This window comes from Gopherus evgoodei, chromosome 5 (genome assembly GCF_007399415.2).
Source record: "Gopherus evgoodei ecotype Sinaloan lineage chromosome 5, rGopEvg1_v1.p, whole genome shotgun sequence".
Lineage (NCBI taxonomy): Eukaryota > Metazoa > Chordata > Testudines > Testudinidae > Gopherus > Gopherus evgoodei.
In genome coordinates, this window is record NC_044326.1 from 101,849,395 (window position 1) to 101,869,019 (window position 19,625).

Here is a 19,625-nt window from a genome sequence, read left to right on the forward strand (position 1 = left end):
GTAAGAGTTTGCATGATTTGAAGGTGTACAAAATCAAGGTAGAAGAGTTCTAATGCATGAAATGCCTGTATTTAACATTTGCAATATCAATCAATAACATTACATATTTGGATAATAGGAGTATATGAGGAAAGGAATTGGGGGTATAGCATGGACCTCAATTTTCATTTGATACAGTGAGAGTTCCCCCCAAACTCTTAACTTCTGGATACTCTACAAAGAAGAATCCTCAATGGGAGGAAAATGGCATGTCACCAACACCACTGCTAGTTCTTCTTTGGCGGTTGCAGGAGGAGGTACCTTGACTGTTTAGCATCCATAAGCATGAAGATTTTGATAGGACTGCCTATGATTTCTGCCATGCTTCCAACATGGTGGCACACTGTGATTGTACATAGCATGCAGCCATGATGTCACCCATCAGAGAGAGAGAGAGTTTGCAGAATCTTCAACACAGTGCCTTGGCTGAGGCCAAAATAGGATGTTACGGCATCACAGCCTGAGAGTCCATGGGCAGCTAATAATCCTGATACAGTTTTCCAGTGTTGCTCTGCAGTAGCATGGATATCTATTACAGCTCTCTTGGACTGAGGGTTTCTCTTAGACTCTGTTTAAAGAAATTGTGCAAGAGTATGATAAATATGTCAGCATCATCTCATAATACTGATATTCCCACCTGTCTTTTGCAACCATCATCATTTGTTGTACAAGAATGTTGTCAGCTTTGTAATGTGAGATGGACATATATCTTTCCCTGTTCATCACCTCACCTCCTCGGTGTATTTCAGATGGGGTGTTGTCTCTGCCTGTGATGACTAGCTTGTGCTTTATTGTGTGTCACTAGTGAAACATCTCATCTTGAATGAATCAATTATGTTAATCAAATGTTTCTTATTTTCTGTAAGCGTCAAGGCAACTGTGTATTTGTATTCTACTGATGTACTCTGCTTGCTTCTGAAGCTCTGCCAGATCTTGTGACACTCCTCATACTGAAGACTTTGTACCTGTCAAAGACAAGGTATACATCATTTGGGGCTAGCTTGTATTCAATGTAGACTCAAACTGGTCACAAAGTCCTTGACGATTCCACTTGCTGGCCTGTGTATTGCCCAAAGAACTGTGGAACCATCAATGACTGTGCAGGTGACTTCTTGTGAAATATGTTTAGTTGACATCTCTCTGTGCAGCTGCTTCTTTGGCTTAGATTTATCCCTGGCAATCCTCATGTCAGCAGAGTCAGTAAACATTGACACAGGTACAGGAACCAACTCATGTGACAAAATATTCTTGCTCTCAATCTCTTGTGAAATTGCTTGTTAGCCTATCATTCTTGAATAGATAAGGTTAGTGTCAAATACCTTTGTTGGCCTAACCTGTCTGTGCTTTTTTTGCCACTGCGTCTCTGCTATCGTTGGTATTGTATCATAGAACCCTGTGGGCCAGCTACATTCAAATTCTTGCATTTGGCAAATTCCAGTTGTAACTGCGCTATCTACACTGACTGATGATGGTGTCACACTGTCACTAACAATGTTTAGTACTGCCTCTGGGTGTTTTTACAACTGACATCCTTTGTTATTGTTCTTAGATGCTGAATGGGGTCTCATGGATTGATGCATGGATCTTGCTTCTTCCTAATGGCTTCCCTGTCCCTTGCATCTGCGGCAATGTTTGACTTCATTTCTTCAGTAGATGTCTTGTATTTGTGCCTCTTTGGTGTTATTTAGGTTTGCAATGTCTTCCGCCAGCCAGCTTCATATGTAGAAGCTAAGAGCTCAAGTCCTGAAAGTCTCTGGTTTCAGTGTGATCGCAATGATGTCACGATAGCCATGGCCATACCTCAGTTTCAATGTACCTGTCACTCCATATACCACCATCCCCTATTCCTGGTGCATGAAGAAAACAGCTGACTGTGTGTGAAGTTTTCATTACAAAATAACTGAAATTCAATGAAAGTGATTTCACTGTCACCTGGTGTGTAAATCAGGAGGGAAATGGTAGTAAGTGTTCATATGTCAAAATGCTCAACAGTGACAAGGTGTTATCAAAAAAAAACTGTAGTGTCCAGTTGCATCTGAAGAAGTGGGATTTTTACCCATGAAAGCTTATGCCCAAATCTGTTAGTCTTTAAGGTGCCACTGGACACCTCGTTGTTTTTGTGGATACAGACTAACATGGCTATCCCTCTCATACAAGGCATCATCAGGCAGTTTCTTTGACGTCAGGGTCTTGAAATTCAGACTCTACAAAAAAAACCCCACTGTATGGACACTAAAACATGGCACTGCCAAAAACTTGCAAACTACCATACTGAGAGAGATGAGGATGAAGGTAACAATAGAGCAGAGTCACACAACTTCCTTTTAGTGGTTTTGCTACATCAGGAGGCAGCAGCTCTGAGGACTGTTGGCAGAATTTCCTAGAAGGGATCCGGAAATACAGGAAGGGACTAACTGCCTTCAAGAAATATGAAACCTTTTAGAGAGACTGTAATCCAGTCTAAAAGCAGGGGCAAAACAGACATCTGGTTAAGCCAGACCCAGCATGGCTGCAGACAGACCTACCATGTGAATGGCTTGGTCCTGGCAACTGTAGGAAAAATTTCCATGCAATTCTTAGAAAAAGGGAAATGTTTTTAGGGGGGCTGTAGCCAGAGAAGTCTGTCTGGGGAGGGAGGGCACGCAATTCAGCAAAGATTTGGATCCTGGCTCCTAGAAGGCTTTATTCTTCCTCACTCCATCACTTGGCACAGGAGGCGAATCCAATCACAGTATTCAAAAATTTCTAAAAACAACCTCATGTCACTTCCACTTTAAGCCATTCAAATAACCTTTAAGTTTACTTTAGACATTTTAGGAGCCATAAGCATATATGCTGAACATACACCAGCATCTGTCAAGTATCAAAGGGGTAGCCGTGTTAGTCTGGATCTGTAAAAGCAGCAAAGAATCCTGTGGCACCTTATAGACTAACAGACGTTTTGGAGCATGAGCTTTCGTGGGTGAATACCCACTTCCTCAGATGCATCTGAGGAAGTGGGTATTCACCCACGAAAGCTCATGCTCCAAAACGTCTGTTAGTCTATAAGGTGCCACAGGATTCTTTACCAGCATCTGTGTAACTAGACAAGGGCCTGAGATGTTAAGATTAGATCTGAAACCAAACCTCTCCAGAGCTTGGGGGTGTTCAGTTATAGGGGTTTGTTTGGTCCAATATCCATAGTATAATACAGACTGACAAATGACAAACTCACAGTGAAATCATATGTACTTTTTGATTTTAGCATTACACTTATAAGGGAAGGAGGGGGACTTTACAATTTACTTGAAACTCTTCCTCTCGTTATTTATGTCTGCTCTTCTCACAAATGAAATGCTGAAAAAATAAATACAATAACATTCCAGTTATCCCAATTCCCTTGATCAGAAAATCCTAATTATCCGAATGCACAGTGTGTCCTCGATGCAGCCTCAAAATGGTTAATCACCCACCAATATCGTGTCAATCAGTTTCTTAGTGCTTGTTAGCACTAATCAACAGCTTTGAATTTATACAGCAGTTCTGAGCTGTTACCTCCAGCTACTGAGACCTAGTAATCCTGTTTCAGCTGCAAGAGCAGTTTAGCAGGAAAATGTCAAGAAGAAAACCATTGTGATAGATCTAAAGCAGAAACTACAGATTCTCAAGGTCTTAGAAAGGAGAGAAAAAGTTGTTGATGTCATGCATCATTGCAACACTGGTAATTCCACCACCTGTGATATCTGGAAGGCAAAGGACAAGCTGCATAGATTTGCTGCAGCCATTGACACAATGATGACAGGTGACAGACTGTGATTAATCATTTTCATAAAAAAGATAAATAATTCACAATTAAATTATGTCCACTGTGATTATAATACAATTTTGACGTTTTAATAAACTCAATGAAGTTGTTTATTTACTCTTTAATGAAGTACAAAGTATTAAGCAAACATCTGCATTACTTCCTTCATTTTCCCTATTTCTGTATCAGTGGAAATGTAGCTCAAAATAGGACTTCCGTTTATCTGCATGCTTGGTTATCCAAAAGTTTCAGATGTCCCTCAGGCCATTTGGATAGATGGGAGAGTAGCATACATTATTTAGCAGACTATCTTCATACATCATTTATGTATATGTTCTTTAGCTAATGACAAGGAGTGATGGGTTTCCGCCCTGTGCAGTAACCATGGCACAAGAAGGATGTAATAATAAATATGTTCATTAAGAGAAAGGAAACACGCACACCCAGCAGATGAACAGAGATATGTCTGAGGGTCATAAGTGATGATAGGAAAAGATACAAATATCTGATCTGAAAAAATGCCATGCACGGAGGGCCAGATGAATGCTGTTATTACTCACTGTGCTATTTTTACTCAGATTAATCTGTATTACTCACTGTCTATTCAGCTCATTTTGCAATAGTTCAACACATCTCTATAAGAAGCTCCCTATTTATACAGCATCTTATAGACACAAAACCAAGAGTTTCCTATTTCTTTGGTATACAAAAGGGTAGAACAGTGGATATGGGAACTTGCCATTCAACAGTGGAAATTACTTGTAAAGCTGGTAACTGGAGACACTAGGAAGAAAAGGCCTTAAGTGAAACAGTGCACTGTCAGTGCCAACTGTCAGACTTTTTACATACACTTCCAAGGAATACTCACTTTAGAAGTTCTCTTTGTGCTGGTTTTCTCTGTCACTATTACTATACTTTATTGATCAACAAAAACAAAAATATTAATACCATCATAAACAAGATTACAATAGATGCTATTCCAAGAACAGTTTTTTCAGCAGACGCAATCAATGACAAGTTAGCTTATTTTGCTCTTGTTCTGCACAAAGCTACAGTCAAGGGGCAGATGCTTCTCTGTGAGCATCAGTTAAATTACAAGAACTCACCACTTGTGTGTTAGCTGAGTCAAGTTCAATAGGATCCCCCAAATATTCTGACTGTATGGTATCATGCACAGCAGTTGTACTCTGGCGAGAGGACACTTTTCAAAAATTCTGTTTTATCTTCCCAGAGGCTTATAACTTGGCCAAATTTGGGTGAATTTTCACAAGGGATACCAGGCATCATGCTAAATTTCAAGTCCTTGTTCCAAAGCATGGAGGAGCTAGCGCTTCTCAACATTATGGTTGTAAGAGAGTTTTTCTTTTTCTTTTTTTTTTTCCTAATGTGGGAAACAATATGTTTTTCCTATCTCTGTTCTGAGGCAGACAGCCAACATGGAAAATTTCAGCCTAAATAGTTTAAGACTGGCAAGTTTATAAGCAACTGAAAACAGGTTCTTACAATAGAAAGTGTTGGGCAACCTTCCTACAGGCAGCTCCTACCAGCTCCATCTACAATAATTGTGCTAGTAGAATCTAAGTATAGGCAGCGCAGGTAACCTGCTAATATTTAAGCTTGCCCAACATTTCCAATTATAAGACCCTTTTCTCAGTTCTTCTGCAACAAATACAACATAGGTCCTATACACACGAAGCTCGTTCACTACACAGCCTTTATTCATTTTTAGAACACTGTCCATCCTACATACTGAATGAAGCAGGGGTCTTGTGGAAAAAATAGTAAGTGATTACATAATTAAAACCCAGGTCATGATGCACATGCACAAGAGGACCAAATGAAGGTGGCCTGGACAACTTTAATTCTGGCATTTCCTAATTTTTGAATGTTTGACTTTACAACCGTAATAGTGTTCTTTTAACATTTCTTTTTTTTAACATTTAATTGAACTAAATAAAATGAGAAAAGCTCATAGGTTCTATAGAGAAACTGAATGAATTAGTAAGCAAGGACTACATGGGTGACATTAAAATGCCAATATTTATCAACAACTACCACAGAACAGTATCTGAACTATGAGTGTCCCCCTATTATTAGAATAAGAAAGAATGGTGGTAACTCTGCAGACAAAAGCTGACTTTTGCATAAGGACTTCTGTAAGCTGGAAAATGAGATTACTTTGCTCTCTCTCACAGAGAAACCTATAAGGGGGTGCATGGGAAGAAATTCTCTCAAACTAACTCCTCACAGAGATTCCCTCACAATATTCCAGGGCCGTTCTCCCTCCATACAGAATAGGCTATGGAGCACAACTCTCAAATATGAAAGATGCCCATAGATCTGTGGGAGGCCAGAGCCAATCATCCAGGGGACCTGTGCATTCACACTAACTTTGCGCCCATCCCCACAATACAAAGTTCCTGTTAGCATGATTCCAATACAGCCATTTTCCCAAGGACCATCCGTCCATCCCATCCCTGTGACCATGGCTTCTTTTGGAACCACTAGTGTAGTAGGAACTTCATATTAAAGATAACTCAGTCTAAGACTGTATTATTTTTTCTGGGGAACCTCCAAGGAACCTGACAAATAAGGAAAGCATATTGTATTCTCAAGTATGTGTGTGTATATATATATATATATATATATATATATATACACACACACACATTTTTTTTGCCTTTAGAATTCTCTACACTCAAGTAAGTTGATGGTATTTGTGTTAGATTTTTCACCAGGACAGTTCTACATATTCACTCCCCAGCCATTAGCAGAGTATAGAATGTTTTACCTCTGCTCCTGAATACTTCTGTGTCTGCAGGACGAGCTCCTCTAAGCAGACTTCATCACTGATGGGTATTGAGTGAAACTGAAGTTTAAAGATTTCTCTACGAGTTTTGGCATCTGGCAAGGGCACATAGATGATTCTGTCAATTCTTCCAGGTCTCATCAAAGCCTGCAAGGAAAACGTTACACAAAACCAGTTAAAAAAAAAATGAAGCAACCCAATAATAAAAATCACACATGGAGGATTTTCCCCTCTGATTATACTAACAGTTAGGCCATGAATATATAGCATTATGCTTATATATTAGGATTTTTCAACAAATGAAGAGAAACCAATGCTACTTCTCAGATTCCAATAGAGCCATGTATTGAAACCATTCTAAACAAAGTATAAAAGACATTTTCCTAAAAATAATTTAAGACTTGTTTCAAGGAGTATTGGAACCTGGTAGACGGATAAATGGCTATTCTCTCTACAAGTTATGATCCTCAATTAAAACTATAGTAACAAAGCTATATAAGCTATAGTATATAACTATAGTAATAAAGCTATATAAACAAATATAAATATTACACATACTTGTTATTTTACTCTCATCTAACATCTTGTCAGTCTTTACAAGAGAAGGAAAGGTTATCCTTTCACCCCCATTCTTTTTTAATACAGAAATGGTAACGGTAGGCAGCAACCAATGACTTTCAGTTTCAATAATGAAAAACATGACGTTTCAAGAACTCTGCAGCTTAATAACGCAGATCATCAGTATAGTCTGATCTCAGGGGAGCAGTTTTTTTCTTCTCCTGTGCCACAGGACACTTAATTAAACAAATGAAAAGAGCTACAATCTAAGGCCCCAATCTGGCAAAGTCAGTAGTCACTTTGGCTTCAGTAGGACTACTCCCACTATATATGTTAAGTATGTGCTCAAGTCTTTCCAAGAGCACAACTTAAAGTACAGCAATGGCAGTAAAAACTAAAGCAATGTCAGCAGCACTAAAAGTGCATCAAAGATACAATACAAACGAAGCAGAAAGAAAATAAAATCTACTCCATTGCGAACCAGAATAAATATATACCTCAAATCACAACTTGGAAAATAATAATAATAGTAAATGCCTCTCTGATTTAAGAATGCCATTATTTTTTTCCACTCTGATGGAACTGTCACTGAATTCTATATGTAAAATTTCTAAGCTGAATTATTGGACAAATTCTGAAGTCTTTTTACTCAGGCAAAATTCCCCTGGAATGCGATGGGAATTTTGTCTAAGGACTTAAGGGCTAATTCCTAAGTAAACATAAATATTTATAAGGAGTCAGTTACCTAATTTGTGAGATCAAAGTGAGTCACTTTGATATTTTTGAAAAGGTCTAGAAATTTTTTAATTTTGTTAATGTTTCATTTGCTGATAGAGCATCTGAGAGAAATGTACATGTTGAATGCACATAAATAATATTTAAAATACACTTTAAACTGGACAATGTTTATAAGATCCAGCCTATAACCTAAATTCTTTTTATGTTACAGTTCTCCCTTGGGCAGGGTAGTTTGAGTTCCAGTTGACTTGAGATATTGCATAGTTGTCCTGGGCTGTCAGCCAATAACTCTTTTCCCAGCCTGATCATGTCAGTGAAAGTCATGCTGCAAAAATAGTAGGAAAGAGCCTTCCTTCCTACTCAGCATTGATCAAGTTAACACCCTTCCTAGAGTTGCTTTAAAAAGACTGCTGTGGTGCTTCGGGGTGGAAATTTGTATCCTGAATGTTAAGAGATGTCCTGTTATTTTTAAAACAAAAACACGACAATTCTCAACTAGAGAAACTGTACTATATAAAATGAATTCCAACTAGCTATCCACAGCAGCATTGGTGTGCTTACTCAGGAACATGACACACTAAAGAGACGATGCAACAAGTTTGTAATTCAATGTCTACATCATGTTTATATCAGGAAACAGCCATTTTTTCGTCAACATTTTTGTTAGAGGAATTTGCAAGTTTCAAGAATGGCCTGGGAAGGTAGCAAGTATCAGAGAAGTAGCCGTGTTAGTCTGTATCCACAAAAACAATGAAAAGTCTGGTGACACCTTAAAGATCTATTTGGGCAAAAGCTTTCATGGGTAAAAAAACCCACTTCTTCAGATGCATGGAGTGAAATTTATAGAAACAGGGATAATTATATATTGGCACATGAAGAGAAGGGAGTTACTTTACAAGTGGAGAACCAATGTTGAAGGCCAATTAGGTCAGGGTGTACGTGGTCCACTCCCTATAATTGATGAAGAGGTGTAAATATCAAGAGAGGGAAAATTGCTTTTGTAGTGAGCCAACCACTATAAATGGTATGGTATTCGGTATAATATTGCATCCCACTTGCTCCTAAGGAAATGCTTATAGCTAATCTTATCACATACAGAAAACCTGAAATGTTCATGAGTACAATGGTGAACTTCACTTAATTTAGGGTTGCTTTAATCAGGAGCGGGAAGGGATAGCTCAGTGATTCGTGCATTGGCCTGCAAAACCCAGGGTTGTGAGTTCAATCTTTGAGGGGGCCATTTGGGGACTGGCCCTGCTTCGAGCAGGGGGTTGGACTAGGTGACCTCCTGAGGTCCCTAACAAGCTATGATTCTATGGAGACAATTAGCCTGATAATAGTGAATGACAGTGACTGCTGTTTAACCAGTTTTAAAAAGTATTAGTATTAAATTCTAAGATCTATGTAGTTATCCAATGAAATTCAAAAAGCAGAAGAAATAAAGATGAAATGCAGTGAATATCATATTTATTTTTGTGCAGTTTTTTAGCACTACTTTTCACTTCAATGTCTTTTCAGACAGCTTCATGTTTTATGTAGCCTCTAATTGGTGGCCCAGTTAAAAGATATGGTTATATTTTGGCTCTGACTTTACTATATCTTCTTCTTAAAAGAGAGAATTTTTATTAAATTTGAGTTATGGACGTGTTTGGAGTCCCCAATCAAGTTAGGAATACCCTCTGCAAGTTGCTGTATATACATAAGAAGAACCAATACCAGCACTTAAGAGCTTACCATCTAAAATTGATAAGACAAAGGGCAGAGAGGAAGTATGGTTAGTTTACAGATTGGGAAATGGGATACAGAGAGATTAAGAGACAAACTTCCTACATTCAAGCTCTACGTGGGACAAGACAAATGGTGGGAAGGGAGTTGATCGATTCTGAGGTTTGTGGGAATGAAGAATCCCTGGAGCTTCTGCCACAGCTGCAGCAGGAACAAAGGGGAGTGCATGATGAAGAGGCTGATGTGAATTGTGGGGAGCACAGAATTAACTGTTTAATGCTGAAATGTGAAAAATTGATTTGGGGCTAGACACACACAAGTAACTAGGGGGGCTGATGGGGCCAGAATGAATTGATGCAAGGCTAGGAGGTACATAATTCATTTATGGTGAGGTGCTAGGATACAAAATGAGGGGTTATAACGGCATAGAATTAATTAATTGGAGTTTGGGTAGAAACTCTACGTATCATCAAGCAATCCTTATGCAAATATGTTTATTTTTGTCATAAGATGTTGGCAGGTGTCGAATGGAGGCCTGATTGCACATAAGCCATACGTTACTGGTTGCGGGCTATGGAACACTATATGCAGAGGGGCACAAGGGTTCAGAAGAGTGAAATGATAATCAAGTAACATGTACCATCACAAATAATAACATAACATTTTCATTTAAAATGAAAATGAAAATACTATTGTTTATAAAAAAAAATGTTCCTTAATCTCTCAAATGTTTTAATTTGAGAAGTGTTATTTGAGGTAGATGTATGGAAAGCTTACCTACCTTCTAAAACAAGGGAATTTGTGTGCGTTATTATTGTAGATAAATATTCAGGAAAGAAAATCTTAAGTCTGTATAGCCCAGGTAAACTATTTGTGGTTCCTGTTGAGAACAGAAATACCAATTCTTAAACTAGAATTAACCTTAGGGCTTCGCTAATTTTTTTTAAAGCAGGTCATTAGTTAGCTTATTAGAGAGATATTTAGCCACAGCAAGAACTACGTTGTCAAGCAACGCAGAATTAAAAAGACACTGCCAATATTATAGCGAGTAGATAAAGCAGGCATAGATTTCTCTAGGTTTTTCAGCTAGGATTGAAGAAAATCCCATAGCCTCTGACATACTTCTACATTCATGTCTAATCTCATTAACATCTTTCTGATTTCATCCTACAGCAATCTACTTCCTCTATATGGCCTGAGAAAGCAACTTGAGATTTGAAAGAACAATGTAATACTTGAAGTCCAGTGAAGTTTCATGAAAAAATGTTTTTCCACTAGCAAAATGAAAATTGCACAGATTACATTGAACATGAAGGGGTATTAAGTTCAGGGAGTAACTGAATTTAAGTTGGAGGGTTAGTGTGTTGAACATTCCCCATTGTAATGAATCTCCATAAATGGGTTCTTATATTAAATTAGGACAATTTTCCTTTAAATGACCTTTCCTACAGAACCTATATACCGTATTACAAAAGTAATTCGGTCCAACCTTAGAACCCATTGGGATCAGACCTGAAATGAGAGTTAGAGAACTGAGAAACAAGGTGGCAGGGCCGGATCCAGGTTTTCTGCTGCCCCAAGCGGCAGGGGAAGAAAAAGCCATGCGGCGGCACTTCGGCGGCAGCGCAATTGCGCTGCTACATTCTTCGGCGGCAGCTCAAATCAGGACTGAGGGATCCGCCACCAAATTCCTGCCAAAGACACATATGTGTCACCTCAACAGTGGACGGAGTGCCACCCCTTTGCATTGGCCGCCCCAAGCACCTGCTTCATTAGCTAGTGCCTGGAGCTGGCCCTGGAAGGTGGATAAGGTATATCTTTTATTGGACCAACTTCTGTTGATGAAAGAGACAAGCTTTCAAGCTTGTTTCTCTCATCAACTGATGTTGGCCCAATAAAAGATATTACCTCACTCATCTTTTCTTTCTAATATCCTGGGACCAACATGTCTATAACTACACTGCAACTGGAGAATTGGAAAGAGCAGAACAATCTGTATTCTTTTTAACTAAGTCCTTCTAACCTAAACTAAAAGACTCCTTATATGAACCTGATTTCTTGTGAGCCCTACTGAAAAAATGCTCCTTGAGAATGGAGGTGTTTTAAATCTTGTAACATAATCCAGCAATTCAATTATTAACGTCTATCACCACAGTATCTGAGCACCTGCAAAGCATTTAAAAATAAATCTCTTTCTTCCTAGCTTGTATGAGAAAGAGCTTGATTACTTTATAGTTTGTGGGACTTCCTGTTTGTTTGCGTGTGGGGGGCAGCGTATTGTGTGTGACAAATTTATCAAGGAAAAGCTAAATTGGAGATGTGAATTCTTTAACTGCTAAGACAGAGGTTTGTTTCATGGCCATTTTTATATCTTGTAGGAGTGAGTTCCATAGTATAAATCCAGCTCCTATAGAAGTGCTTTGCCCATACTCAATAGTTTTCCCCCTATTGGCTGACATTTTCATGGGTACACTGGACCACAGCTGGCCATGATCATGAAGGAACAATCCATGATGTTCTTTGAATATCAGGATGTGATGATATGGGGCATTAGTCCAATACAGAACTTACAAACTCTGGTTAATGTTAGTAAATTGCTGAACATGGACTGCCTCAGTAGATATAGAACCCATCATTTACTGACAGGGGCTGCAGAACGTATCTTCTGGATCAGGTACAATGCTTGTCATTAGATCTTATATGGTTGCTTAATCAGATGACAACACCTTGGAACAATGGGTAGGCTGAAGCTAGCTAGTTCCTCCACTCGCTCTGCAGAGACAGGGAGTGGACAATCCCTAGCAGGAGAACAAAGGATTCAGAAGACATTGTTTGTAGGATACATAAATTCAACAAACTCACAGAGCAAGACAGGGGAAGTTTTGCAAAGGAGAGAGGGACACGCTTTCATGGCAGAGTTGTCCTGTCTAACTTACCAAGGGCAAAAGAAAGCTAGTTGACACAGAGAGGAAGAGGGACTCGATGATTCTGAAGGAAAGCCATGAACTGCAGTTGGAGGATCCTGGACACCCAGAGGACTCTGCCAAAGCTCAAAGAACTCTCCAGAGTAGGGAGGAAACTGAGACAGTGAAACCACATAGATGTGTTTATTTTTTTGTCTAGACCTGTGTATCTCTTGCATTAAATAAAGCATAATGATGTTTAGAATCCTGTGCAAAGCCGGTCTTTGTGTCTGTTCACTTCCACTGTCACATACTCCTCAAGAGTTGAAGTGTAAACCCACAGCACCCAGACAGCTGGAGTTTTGGAAGGGGTGTTCTTAAGCTATGGGGGAATAAGAGGTCAGCACTAGTTTCTGGGGGGTCTCAGCTCTCAGAAGAGGGTTCATAATGCCCCTCGCAGTTTAATCAGAAAAGGACCTGACTATTTCAGGCCATTTCCATTCATCCCTGCAGTTTATTTAATGATCAATGGTATCAAATGCCAAAGAGAGGTCAAGCAGGACACATATGAATATACTTCCTTTGTCTTCAGATAGGAGGAGTCATCAACCACAGTAAGAAGTGCTACCTCGATGCTGTGCCCTCACCCTAATAAGAGGATCCAGTGTACTTGAATTTCCAAGGTGGTACTGGAGACTCTTTTTGCAGATTTCTCAGACTGCCTGATGGCGGCAGGAGGGAAAGCTTCCACTACTTTCAGATCATCCGACACCTCTTACCGGTTCTCTTCCTGGAAGACCTAATCCCCAGCCACTACCCTCCTGACTCTCCCAAGATTTATGCAGATTATTCTCTGTTCTTGTTAAACAACATCTAAATTTGCACTCAGGGTGGGGTAGTATGATTTTTAAAACTATTTAAGAACAATTATTTTAACTATTTCATTAATAAATGAGAATTTTATAAAAATTTTTGGGACACAGAGAACTAATTTCTCCAAAATGTTTTAATTCTTCTATTATCAGTTCTTACACAAGGACTTCACATTATATAAAAATCAGGCTGCACAACATTTCTGTCACATCAGTCTTGCTCAAGACCTGGAGCATTGTGCAAGTTGACAAGAAAAGACTTGATGCATTTGACAGCAGGTGTTCAGGAAGAATGTGCAATATCAAGTGGCAGTACTTTGTGAAGAGCAGTGAACAGGGCAGGAACATTTTACATGGTTATTAACAAAATGTAATAATAAAAGCAAGGAAACAGATGGCTTGATCTCCCAGCGAGATGTAACACAACTCAAACAGTGAGAATGTTTATTTCAAAAGAGTCAGCAGGGAAAACAACAAAAGGATGGAGCAGAAAAACACCTAAAAAACCCTACATGTAACTTATCCTTCGCATTGTTCTTATATACCTGGTAGGTACAAAAGAGACAGGCATATATCAGTATTTTTACATAATGTTTTCTTCAGCACTGTTTTGAATTGTACTCTGCTGCAATGCATCATGTTAATAGAGTGAAATCCTTCACATAACTCATAGTACAGCGCAAAGTGAGACTCTTTTTTTGTAGCAATAAGGAATAAAACACACAATATCATTGGCTTAAGACAGGGATCGGCAACCTTTGGCATGAGGTTCGCCAGGGTAAGCACCCTGGCGGGCCAGTCCAATTTGTTTACCTGCCGCATCTGCAGGTTCGTCCGATTGCGGCTCCCACTGGCTGCGGTTCATCGTCCCAGGCCAATGGGGACTGCCACTGGCATAAACAGAGCGCTGTTGAGCTCCCTTGGTTTTACTACAAATTAGAGTCACATCCAGCAACTTTTGTGAACTAGAACAGAAGTGTAGGCGACAAATAAAAGTGAATCATAATAGGGATTGCCAAAATTGCTTGAAGAAAGTAAAACTGTCCTGAACGTCTTTGGGCAAAACAGAAATCAAACTTGAAACTGCTCTGAGAGAAGAGTACTACAGTATTTAAATGAGTTTGCACCCCTCCATTTTTCCTGGTTGAAGTCAGAGATAGAAATAGGGCGGAAATATCATGAGAAAGGGCAAAATATTTCCTGACCAGCCAAAACTGGAAAATACAGGAATACTGTAGACTTCTCAATTAGCTATGAAAGAAGGGCATCTAGTTTAGGGATTGCATCAAAGCTGTCCATTTTATCCTCTTGCTCCTCATACAGCTTGCAGCATATCTTGTCTTCTTCCTCACATGTCTGAGTGACTGTGGACTGAGGACCTGGTCCTCCTGCTACAGTCTTCCTGTGTCAGAATTTATCTAACAAATTCAAGACTGATATAACATGGAGAAGGAAGACTTGCCTCCCTCAGAGATACAGTTCATTGCAGCAACGAGACCATGTAAACACAGGTGCTTACTCTGTACTGTGGGGGAGATGGTAGCACTGGGCTCTGATTCCTCACTCACCGCACTGGAATGACAAGAGAGGGTGGAACTGGGACTACTTCACAGTTCCATTCTCTCATCTTGTCCTTCAGAGGAGGAGTAGGAAAGGTGAAGCTGAGTGCCAGCTTATCTTCTTCACCTCTCAGAGCTGGCTGCCATGGTTATGGTCTCCTGTAACTGTAATGAATGGAGCCCTGGGAACACAGATGCAGCGGTGGGGCAATTAATATCCTGAGGAATTTTCTTACTCCTCAGTTTAAGAATCCTGATTTAGCACCTCACAAACTCCATCATTCTCACTTATTCCACAGTGTCTAATTTCTTGAAATGAGCAAATGCAGATGGAATGGACAAATTAGGGCATCCTATCCAGTTCTCTGCCAGTACAGGATTGGTCATTAAAGTACATTTCCAAGTGTTTTGCTTAGACTAGTTTTAAATATCTCAAGAACTGGGGCTTCAACCATATTCTTTGGCAGACAGCTTTCCCAGTAGTTAATTTGCAACTGTAGAATTGGTAGGTGTCCATGATACTTTAGCTACTTTAAACAATGTAATCAGTAAGTTGATTTAAAAAAAACCAAAAACAGTGTGACACACATTTGAAGCCAAGCTCTACCTTGCCTCCACTTGTGAATAGTTTAACCCCTGTAAATAGTGGACCAGACTGTGAACTCTATAACTTCATTACAAATCTGAGACTATTCCTCTGAAGTGAATGCAGCTGTTCCACATTTACACCATGGTAACTGAGTTCAGAATCTAGTCATAGGTGCTGGAATTACAGGCGCAGGAGGGTGTTGCCACACCTTCTGGCTAAAGGAAATAACAACCCAAATACATGGTTTCTGCCTTCAGCACCCCCACCATAAAAACTGTTTCAGAAACAGTGAATCTATCTTATTTTAAGTAGCCTTAGTCTACTTAAAGACCATGAACAAGTATTCATGAACGTACAGCTGTCTGAACCTGCATTGTGCAGGTGCACATTTGAACAAGTGCAAGTCTGCACGAACAGAAGTAGAAACCAGTGGCTGAAAATCCAGCTCAATATTTCTTGATGATTCTGTTTGGATCAACCAATAGATTTATGAGGATTTATCAGTAGCCAGAGGCTTAAGTATACATTTCTCAGGGGGGAGTCTAACATCTTGTATCTAAGACTGAAATTATTCAATAACTTCAGCTCAGTATTTTTAATTTTTTTCACCTTAATAAGTTCCAAAAAACCCAGATCCTGAGAGTAATTGAAGACTAATTTCACATAGTCTCTGACTTAGTGTGTTTCAGATGTTGTCTCTGCTTATACAGCATTAGGTATCCTGAGAAAGGATGGTAGAATCTGCTGCAAGAAGAAGCAGGAGGTCTATGTTAATTTCTGCACACCTACTGCATCTCTGCTTGCAAAACAGACACTTGCATACACATATTTTTAGATTAATTAACCATAAGGGACTATTATAAAGCAATGGAACATAATAATATTAATGAATAATAATAATTTATACATCTGTTTCAACTTTTGTTCCAAGTTCTGTACAGTATATGATTCTTATGCTTCCAGGTCCTACTGTGTGTTCCTTGTACATTTAAAACTCCCATGGAAGTAAATGGGAAGCTAATAAACGAAACCCTATTATCTTTTGAGGATAGGTAAATATCCTACAAGTTATGGGCATGATGCAAGAATTACTGGGAGAAATTCCATGGCCTGCATGGCGCAGGTAGTCAGACCTAGTGACCCTAATGGTCTCTTCTGGCCTTAACATCTGTGGACATCCACGTTACAGATGAATAAACAGATGAAGAAATTCAGGGCTGGTCTACACTACGGGGAGGGATCAATCTAAGTTATACAACTTCAGCTACGTGAATAACACAACTGAAGTTGACGTACTTAGATCCAACTACTGCAGTGTCTTCTCTGTGGTGTGTCGATGGGAGATGCTCGCCCATTAATTCCCCTGTGCTTCTCATTGAGATGGAGTACCAGAGTCGACTCTAGAGCAATCAGCGGTCGATTTATTGTGCCTATACTAGACACAATAAACACTAGACCACTGCTGGATCGATTGCTGCCTGTTGATCCGGCTGGTAGTGTAGACAAGCCCTAAGCCTCCACACCACAGGATGAGCTCACAATCACTAATATCTCCTCAAAGTAAGATGAGAGGAGGGGAGAAGTAGTCACTTTTCAGGGTACAGCTGACTCTCTCTCACCTGCGACTGGCCAAGGTTGTGGAGGGGAGCAGACTCATGGTTCTGATCACTCTCTTCATCTTAGTTTGTGATGGAAGTTTCAGATATGCAGCCCTAGTTCAGCCACACTCAGAGTAGGAGGTAATGGTGTCTTTACTTCCCACTACTTTCCTGCATATAGCCACATATGGTCTAGGTACAACCTAGTCCTTTGTGACTTGCTAGGCTGCACAGTCAGCTTTTGACAGAGAACAGGAATCCTGACTCCTAGTCCTCTGCTTTAATTGTAGATAGCACTTCCTCCTTGATTTGTAGCAAAATGATTTTCAGTAAAGTTAAAATTAATTAAAAAAATACAAATCTATCAGCTAATAAACAACATAACACACTTTATTACCTGCTCACTTAAGCAACTCTTCAGTACTCCTAACTAAGAAGTGCTAAACCTCAGGAATGTTAGCTACTTCCCCCCCCCTCCACTCATTTTGGGGTGGGGGTTTTAATAAAAGAACCCCTTTAGAAAAGATAACAATTATGTGTAATGGAACCTGGAACCAGACTCTCTTGGCAATTAATCACGCAAGAGCCGTTGCAATCCTGCAGGCTGTTTCTGACAGATTTTGAGTGCTTTACAGGAATCACTGGGATAAAATGTGCCTGGGCTGGCTTCTCACAGGGACTGCTCATGTATAAAGGGCTTTTTGGTTTTCTTTTCGTTTTTAAGTTTTATATATCTAGACAGAGATTGACACACACACACACGCATGCATGCATGTGTGTCATATAAAATTATTTTTTTACATACATGGAACAAATGCAGAACTCATTTATTGACCCAGAGGTGAAAAAAGCCTTCTCCTCTTCTCAGCAAAGTAGAGCTATCCACCACTTAACAGAGACACTTCCTGTTTTCCAGCAGTTGGGAAGGCATGACTTCCAACCCAAATACTTGGCTTGGCAAGCTATTGCTATGTTGATAGATGCTTTTATAACCACTTCATTCCACCTGAAGTTTCAGTATAAAAGGAGAGAGGGTCCCCCCACCCCTTCTGAGGGAGTAGAAAGAAAGGGAGAAGGAAAAGGAAGGAAAATATCACAGCTTAACAGCTGGATGACAGAGGTTAGCATAGCTCTGACAGATGTTACTGTATAACCTCAAAATGACATGTTAGAGAGAAGGAAAAAACAGTGTTCCTTGTAGGAAAAGAAAGAGAATATTGAACTCCAGCCAAAATATTACAAGTCTCTTCAAAAGCTTTTGAAAGCTATAACAAAAATCTACCACATAATACAGTATTTTTCATACATATCCTATGCTTTTGGATTACCACTGCCTCAAGTGATTCAATTACCAGCACTGGATAAGATTCTTTTCAGAAAAGCAGTCATCCTCACATGACAAAGTACATAGCAGGTCAGTTATGACTGTGCCTGCTTAATAACACCTTCAGAAAAAGCTCTGCTAACTAAATGTGCTTTAAGCTCTTCTCAAGATCTAAATATTTTAGGGCATGACAAACAGCAGTGAAAATGCTTTTCATGAAAGGAAGACATTTGAAAACTCACATGATATGTTTTATATAACTTTTAGTTGTATCAATTTCTGTATTTCTTATACATAGTTACTTCTGTGAGTATCCTATAACAAAAATTCTGCAGCGCTTACCTGGCCTCTGACCAAACTTTACAGACGTGGCTATCAAATCCCAGCTACATGAAATGTCATAGAACACAACAGACATGTTCATCCTCATCAGAAATAGCTTGCTGAAGAAGTGTAAAGAGGTACTATCATAGGACTGGTTTCCAGAAGCAGTGTAGAATTAAATATTAAGTTTCAGTTATATGGGGCAAAATTCAATAAAAGTGAATCTGTTTTTAAAGAGCTCTTTTCTTAATCAAGGGATCTGAAAGAACATTATAAAGCAAAGAATTAGATACTGTTAGTGGAGTAACTGCAGGCTAATGGAATAGACAGGTACATGGAGAGAGTAAGCCCACAGCCTGGGCAATTAAAAATATTGATAATGGAATAGGAGGGCTGTTCAGGACATCAAGGTGATTCCTTCCTCTTGTCCAAAAAAAAAAAAATAAAAAAGGGACTTATCTAATTGTTCGGGTACCAGAAATAGGAAAACCTTGATTTAAATCTCTTATCCTCTAAAGGTGCAACCTTTCCCCAGAACCAGTACAAATACGAATAATCACAAGACGTGGTGTAGGCTTTTAACAAAGAGTACAAATGAACCCACTCTCACAGATGACACTTCACCTGACTACCTAGCTAGTATTATTCTAACATAAGAAAGAGTAAAAAAAAGAAGAAAGAGGAATGGTAGAAAGGAAACCCTTTATTATCCACAAAAGATTGTGTTTTCTTAAGAGCATTATTTGTAATAGAAATGGAAGCCATACTACATATGCTTTTAAACATGGCCTTACAGTTAAGAA

General features: G+C 39.3%; 1 protein-coding gene across 1 annotated transcript in view; it reads right to left on the reverse strand.

The window, feature by feature from the left end:
- The window catches only part of SPATA5 (spermatogenesis associated 5), a 317,949-nt gene that overhangs the window by 51,535 nt on the left and 246,789 nt on the right, over window positions 1-19,625 (reverse strand). Inside the window, 1 exon segment of the mRNA XM_030564244.1 lies at window positions 6,615-6,779. Coding sequence (XP_030420104.1) covers window positions 6,615-6,779 — 165 coding nt within the window.